Source organism: Leiobunum rupestre, chromosome 6, assembly GCF_980474605.1.
Source record: "Leiobunum rupestre chromosome 6, qqLeiRupe1.1.hap1, whole genome shotgun sequence".
In the NCBI taxonomy this organism is placed as follows: domain Eukaryota; kingdom Metazoa; phylum Arthropoda; class Arachnida; order Opiliones; family Sclerosomatidae; genus Leiobunum; species Leiobunum rupestre.
The window spans coordinates 34,472,624-34,480,662 of NC_143389.1; the positions used below are offsets into that span (position 1 = coordinate 34,472,624).

Sequence of the window (8,039 nt, forward strand, 5' to 3'; positions counted from 1 at the left end):
TAACTGGCAAATGGGCCAAACGCCGTGGCAGACGATAGCCAGATCTCAGCCAATCAGAGCTCAAAGAGTGGTTCTGCCAAGAATTTAATGTCACCAGAGAGAATGACGTCACCTATCTCCCGCTATAGTAGCGGATCCAAGGAGGATTATTATCCTCCTTGGCGGAACCACTCTACGGCCTCTCATTGACTGAAGGTTCAAGGCGAACTGGCGTCAAGCTCTGCCGTAAGCGACAGCATTCTAGTTACCTATGAGATTTCTATGGTTGGGCGGTAGAGGTGAAATTATATCTGGCAGCTCTGCTCGTAGAAATATCGGAAACTTTTTACCTGTTCGGTATGCAACAAGTGTTTTCTTTTAGTTAGGTAGCTTTTTTGGACTTTTTAAACCTTAGCAAAAACAGGACGTTCTGTTTGGGAGCGAAAAGTTTCCATTATTTCAAGCAGTAACTTGCAGGTCCTGGCTCTCGTATATTACTTATGGGTGACTGCCTTGAAGATGTTTTATTTAAGCGCCTATTGACTGCTGCATTTGACTCATTCTGTAATTTATTTTTATTCGGGATTGTTACGTGTGGGACAAATTCAGTCCACTCGTCCACCTGATTACTCAGGGTGAGATATGTGTAACGGCCACGCCAACGGGGGGATACGTGGGGACACCCGTGGCGGAAGTATTCCGGCCACCCGTTGGGGGATTGGTGGTCGTCCTCATCCACAAACTCTGCCTCCCAGACGCTTGGGATTACAGGAGTACGCCACTACTCCCAGCTTCTGTAATTTCACTTACAAGGTGTCACGTCTTTCGCTGGATCATAAGAGGACTGGTGACATAGCTGTTGGAAATGACTAGCCAGGCAATTACTTTTAAAACTGAATTTATTTTCTTAACTCTTTCATTGAGTTGCGTTGAAGATACAACATTTTGTATGGAACAATATGAGTGAATATTATAATTGAAACTGGGTTTATATACAGCTTATTAAAAAAGTATTGAGTTCGACCTTATCTTATCAAGATAATAAACATTAATTTTAACTAACGCTTATTTCTTTTAAATTAAACCTTTTTAGGGTTTTTTCTATTTTTTTTTTTTCTTTATGTTTACGTAATCGCAACATCCTCCGCCCGATGGACAATGATTGTTCATGACCCTTCGCTGATTTCTAAGTTGTATAGGTGTTGAACGGCTCTTTTTGCTGTGACGCCACCAGGTAGCCTTAGACTGCACGCCCGAACCTTTCCATCACGTCCAGGAAAGACTTCGGTAATACGTCCGATACGCCATACTTGTCGAGGTAATTTTTCATCGCCCAAGAGTACGACATCGTTCACCTTGAAAGGAACGGTGCTGGTTACTGTTTTGCTGGTGTGGGCCGAGCGAAGTTCTAGTAGGTAATTGTTGCGCCAGCGATGCCAGAAATGGTTCAGAACGGCTTGACGATGTTTAAGTCGCTGAATCAGCCGTCTCTCGTTGGCGTTGACGTCTGGTCTCTTGAAGGAATGATCGGGAATCGAAGTGGCTCGTTGACCAATGAGAAAATGTGAGGGAGTCAACGGGAATTTCTCGTTCGGGTCGGTGTCGTTGTACGTCAACGGTCTTGAGTTGACGACTGCCTCAATTTCAGTTAGACTCGTTACTAGTTCTTCGAAGGACATTGCATTATTCCCAATGGTTTTCTTTAAACAGGTCTTCACGGAACGGACAAGCCGTTCCCAAAAACCGCCCCACCAGGCAGCGTACTCCGTGATATATCTCCATGCTATTCCCTTGTGGCCCAGATATTCTTGAAACGGCTTTTCTTCGATATTCCGGTAAAGCTTTTCAAGATCTCGGTCGGTTTTCTTAAAGGACTTTGCATTATCAGAATATACGTTTGAACAAATTCCTCTTCGAGCCACAAATCTTCGGAAAGCCATCATAAACTTGTCGGCGCTCATATCAGACACCAACTCCAAGTGAATGGCTCGGGTTACTCCACAAGTAAAGAGAGCGATGTAGACCTTCTTGGAACCTTCCAGCCTCGCAGTTTTTAAAGGACCGGCGAAGTCGATTCCGGTTGTCGCAAATGGAGGCGCCTCGTTGACTCTTTGGAAAGGCAGGGGGGCGGCAATTTGATCTCCAGCCTTGACGCTGAAACGCCGACAAACCGTACATCTTCCAATTATCCTCTTCACCATCTGACGACCTTGAAGTATCCAGTAGTTCTCCCTTAGTTGCGTCAAGGTAGCATTTAGACCTCCGTGCATCATGGCGCAATGGCTTTCTTTTACTAAGAGCTCGGACAACCTGTGTTTTGATGGTAGAAGGTATGGATGTTTGACTTGATATTCGAGATTTGAGTTCTGCAAACGTCCTCCGACTCGAAGCATGCCATCTTGTAGAAATGGACAAAATTGAATGATTTTTGAGTTCTTTGGTAACGGTTGACTGTTCAGCAAACACGCGACTTCCTCTAGAAATGACTCTTGTTGGACTTGACGTATCCATTTTTTACGAGAATTTTCTATTTCTTCTGTTGCTAGGGGACCAGTTCTTCTTTGGTTCCTTGTATTGTTTCGCCAACGTAGAATCCAGGAAGTTACTCGAAGTACTCGAGTTACTGAGCTGTATTTTTGCAGATCCATGACGGGTTCACTTTCTTGCACGAGACCGGGCATTTGAATAGTTCGCCTCTCTTCTTCTACTTCTTGATTGTCGTTGGAAAACTTCGAATTTCTCGGCCACGTCCATTTTTCTTGTAGAAGCCATGGAGGTCCATTCCACCAGATTCTGTTTGACATGAGTTCGTTTACGGAGCATCCTCGGGACGGCAGATCCGCGGGATTGGTCTTTCCAGCGCAGTGACCCCAGGACGACGGCTCTGTTAACTTGTGAATTTCGGCAATCCTGTTTGCTACGAAAGGTTTCCACTCTCTAGCCAATCTTTGGATCCATTGAACGACGATGGTGGAATCGGTCCAACAATAATAAGTGGTGATCTCGCCGTTAAAGACGCCCAACAAATAGCTCAGTAATCGAGAACCAACCAATGCTGCCATCAACTCCAGACGAGGTATTTTTAATTCTTTTATTGGAGCGACTCTGGTTTTTGATGAAAGCAGACTGACTCCAATCTTTCCGGTAACTGTCTCGTATCTTAGGTATGCTACGGCTCCATAAGCTTGTTTGCTTGCGTCGCAGAATAGATGGATTTCTTTCGAGATGATTCTTTCTTCACAATCTTGATAGTACCATCGTGGGATCGAGACATGACGTAAATCATCGAGTTCGTGACACCATTTATTCCATTCCTCCGTTAGAAAACTTGGCAGTTCAGAATCCCAGTCCAAGCCAGCCAGCCATAGCTTTTGAAAGAGACATTTGACACGTACCAAGAATGGAGACAGGAAACCAATGGGATCGAAGACTCGAGCCGCCGCTTGCAAAACACTTCTCTTCGTATTTTTTCTTGTCTTCAGAAATTCTTTGAGAGTCGATACGTCAAAGACCAGAGTATCTGCCTGAGAATTCCAGGAGATGCCGAGGACCTTGAGAGGCAGCGGGGATTTTTCTAAATTCGGGACCAAAGATTTATCTTCTTGAACTCCTTGGTCTTTCCAATGTTTTACTAGCTCCTCAGAATTCGATGTCCATTTTCTCAAATTCATTCCAGCTCGTGAGAGGATGTCCTTGGATTGATGGTAAAGTATCTTCGCTTCTTCGACATTCGGCTTTCCTGATATGAGATCGTCCACATAGATACTTTTTTCGAGTTCTTTTATTGTCTCAGGATACTGGTCCTTATACTGGTCGAAGTGATACTTCAATACTGCGGCCAAGTGAAATGGACTTGAACAGACCCCGAACAAGACCCTTGTCATGCGCAGGTGAATGAATCTTACGGGTTCGCTTCCCTTTGGTAGGGACTTGATCCAAAGAAATCTCGTGAATTCACGGTCTGGTACAGCCAGCGTTATCATCAAGAACGCTTTCTCAATGTCTGCCATGATAGCTATTTTGTTTCTTCGGAAACGGATGAGTAACGCTAGTAAGTCGGGATTCAAGTTCGGCCCAGGGTTAAGTAGAGAGTTCAATGATGGACATCCTTTTTCGTGCGCCGCTGCGTCAAAGACGATACGAAACTTCGTTGTCTCTTTATCTTCTCGTATTACAGGAAAATGTGGTATGTAGTACTTCGGCTCTTCGGACTGGATCAGCTCATGTGGGACTTCCTCTACGATACCCTGTTGTTGGTAGTCATCAAACGTTTCTTGATAGCGCTGGTATAATGTAGGGTTTCGCTGACATTTCTTCACGAGGCCTTGCATGCGTCGACTGGCCAGTGCGAAATTACTTCCAAGTTGTTCAACTTGATCTTCCTTCCATAGCAATTTTACTTCATATCGTCCGTCTTGAATCTTGATATTAGAATTATGCTTCAGGATTAACTCTTCATCCGTTCTTGATATAGATTCTTCATCCAGGATCCCTAAGGACTCAAGCTCCCAGAACGCCTTTAGACTCATCTCGTCTTTTTCTTCTTCTTCCTCTTCAACTATCGCATTCATCACGACGACACCCTGAGCAAATACGTTCGAAGACATCAGGGTTGGCCCTTGAACTGCCCATCCTAGTCGACTTTCCAAAGCGACGAGAGAGTCCGTTAATCTGTGAATCACGCCGGTGACTATCTTCCAATAGTAGTCCCCTGCTATTAGCATAGACAGCTCTCTTCTTACAGGTTGACCATTTACTTCAGACTTGTCCGCCAATTGGATACCTCTCTTCGCCATTGTTTCTCTGATATCGTTATCTGGCATACCGATAACTGCTCCTAGGATCTTCGGGCTCTCGAATACGGACATCTCGATACTACTTGTCGGATCATTCAGGCCCCGTAGAAGGACCTTGACTTTCCTTCTGGTCGATGCTGTTGATTTCTCTGTTTCGAACCCTCCAACGGTGATGGTACCTTCTCCAATGATTGGCAATTGAAGTCTTTCGACTACGTCTTTAGTTATGAAGGACCTCTGAGCGCCGTTATCCAAGAGACATCGTATCGGCTGTTTTCCATTAATACCTTCTGCGTATACAACGATTGTTTGAAGGAGTACTTGCTGACCGTGAAAATCTTGCGTCGGACAGCTCGCCGCCATAGATATCAATTCATTATTTTTCTCAGACGATTGTAGTTCTTTTTCCGAAGTTCTTGGTTTTTCTCCATGAATGTCTCGGCATATTGATACGTGATGTCGCCTTTGGCATTTCTTACATCTGTTTTTTGATTTACAGCGTCGAGCGGTATGTCTCGGTTTAAGACATAGAAAACATCTATCTTGATGGGTCAGCAACTCCATCTTCCGTTCCAGCGTTGCACTCGTGCAGTCTTCCGGCTTGTGATCGCTATTACAATAACAACAGGTATCTGCATCAGCTACAGCTACGTTCAGGATCGACGCTGTGGGTATTTTGCTTCTCATTGGAAATGCGCTCGATCTGGAGGTCCCGACATCAGCTCTTGAATGGAATCTTACTTTCTTAGCGTCGTCACTATGGTCTCGTATTGGTCTATTAAGCACTGCAGCTCGTTCTCGGCACTCCACTTCTTTTCTCAAGTACTCCATCAGAACGCTTGCATCGTATTCATCGTCGGCCTCGTCCAATTGTCTTGAATACTCCAGCGCCATATCGTGAGGGAAAAGCTGAATTACGATGTGGCAAAAAAGATATCCGTAACTTGCTTGAGGAATTCCTAATGCTTCGAGACACTTGACCTGGACATCACATGTATCATAGAGTGACCTCAATCCGGAAATATCCGTGGATCTTCTGATCGGATCTAATCTGGTTATTTTATCCAGATGACTACTGATGGCCACTCCTTTTCGTCCGTATCGTTTCTCCAATAGTTCGACAGCGACGATGTAGTTTTCTTCAGTAAGCGGAAGTCCAGATATCGTGTTGAGAGCTTTTCCTTCCATATAGGATTTCAAGTAGACGAACTTGGTAACGTTTCCGATGCCATTTTTTCCGTGGATAGCTGCGCTAAACTGATCCCAAAAACTTCGCCATTGCGTAGGGTCCCCATTAAACTGCGGTATCGTTACTCGAGGGAGGTTGACCATGATTTTTCCTTGGTTTTCGTCATAATTCTCCTTGATATTCTCTTTTCGGGATACTTCCTCTACTTCCAGGTCTTGAAAGAACTTCTCTAGCGTGGTCTGCCTTTCAATGATCGCTTCTCTGTATTTTTCTACTTCGTCGATTTCGTTTCCCAATAGGTCTTCAGGTACCAGCGGTTCTAGTTGCTCGTCTTTGTAGCTCAACTTGTCCCTCTTCTCTGAGAGTTGCTTTAATAATTGCCTTAGTCGGTCCTCGTTCCGTTCTTGTTGACTCCATTCGTCATCGATCTTATTCATAATGGCGTCTGTCCTTGTCCTTAAAGTTGCTCTTGCTTTCACCAATCGCTCCATGGTCTGGTTCTTGTATCTTCACCGTCCAAGCTAATAGACTTTGCGTTCTTCTTAAGTGGCTCCGCAAGGATACGTTGAAGGATCTTAATACGTGAATCTTCCTATTGAACTTGTACTTGGTTATGTTCCTCCCGGGTTTCGGCACCAATTTGTCACGTCTTTCGCTGGATCATAAGAGGACTGGTGACATAGCTGTTGGAAATGACTAGCCAGGCAATTACTTTTAAAACTGAATTTATTTTCTTAACTCTTTCATTGAGTTGCGTTGAAGATACAACATTTTGTATGGAACAATATGAGTGAATATTACAATTGAAACTGGGTTTATATACAGCTTATTAAAAAAGTATTGAGTTCGACCTTATCTTATCAAGATAATAAACATTAATTTTAACTAACGCTTATTTCTTTTAAATTAAACCTTTTTAGGGTTTTTTCTATTTTTTTTTTTCTTTATGTTTACGTAATCGCAACACAAGGAGACGACCCGAGGTGTTATACACCCATTTTGTTCAAACTCGGGGGATTGGTAGACCTTCATGTAACTTGAAAAATCCTAAAGGGATTTTATTCAATGGGCAACGGATTTGCCATGGCAACGAAAAATGTTTTTGGCAACATAAAATGGCTAAAATTTGAAAAAATGTGAGAAAAAAATAAAAAAATACAAGCATTGAAAACTTTATTAAAATAATTTTTTTTTAAAAATTGAAAAAAATATATAAAATTGAAAAACTTGATCAAAAACAGTAGTTTCGATCAAAATTCATAGAAATTGACGGAAATTTATAAGTTGTGTATATTGGATTAATGTATCGATAAATTGCGAAAAACGAAGTATTTATTTTGATCAATTTGATCAAACCATTGAGTTGGGAATAATACTATCTAGAGCCCCAATTCAAATTTTCCCCATAGGCTTTAACACAGCATTAGTGAAGATAGGAACGAAAATCATGGGAGGGTTATCAACTACGACAAAAGCCACCTATGAGCGAAAAATGCAACTATTTAAATGAAAATTTCTTCGATGACCGCTGCCGCTACCTATTAGCGACTTTGTGAACTATTATAATTTAAAGCTAAAAAACAAAACAACGAAGTTTCTTGGTAAATCATATTTCATTTTGAAATAATTTAGAGTATTTTAAGAGATAAAATTGCACTAACACTAAATAAAGTATGTAAAAAATGAATACAAATAAATAATAATGAATATAAATAAAAAATAATGATTATAAATAAATAAATAATGAATATAAATAAATAAATATTGATTATAAATAAATAAATAATGAATATAAATAAATAAATAATGATTATAAATAAATAAATAATAAATATAAATAATATACACTAACTATTACCGTTAACCTCAGCTAGTTTATATGGGAAGGGGAAACCGAAGACCTCGGGGGAAAACCCCTTTAACCAGTGGGGAGATAACTTACAAACTTTACGTAGAAGGAGTGGTTCCGGGTTTTCACCCAGTGCCACTAGCTGGGATCGTACCGGTCTCCTCTTGCTGCGAAGCGAAAGTGCTAACCACTCCGCCACCCCACTTTCTACTGTACGTTTTCTGTA

The 8,039-nt window shown here is 42.0% G+C and overlaps 1 protein-coding gene across 1 annotated transcript; it reads right to left on the bottom strand.

Moving 5' to 3' along the window:
* Nucleotides 1-1,145: 1,145 nt before the first annotated feature.
* LOC149940693 (uncharacterized) lies at nucleotides 1,146-6,455 on the bottom strand. The gene has a single exon (XM_090179353.1). The coding sequence runs from the start codon at nucleotides 6,453-6,455 to the stop codon at nucleotides 1,146-1,148; it is 5,310 nt and encodes a 1,769-aa protein (XP_090035479.1).
* Between the last annotated feature and the right edge of the window lie 1,584 nt (nucleotides 6,456-8,039).

Bases quoted from the DNA above. Each gene is read 5' to 3' on its own strand.
- LOC149940693 (XM_090179353.1), bottom strand. From the start codon at position 6,455: ATGGAGCGATTGGTGAAAGCAAGAGCAACTTTAAGGACAAGGACAGAC.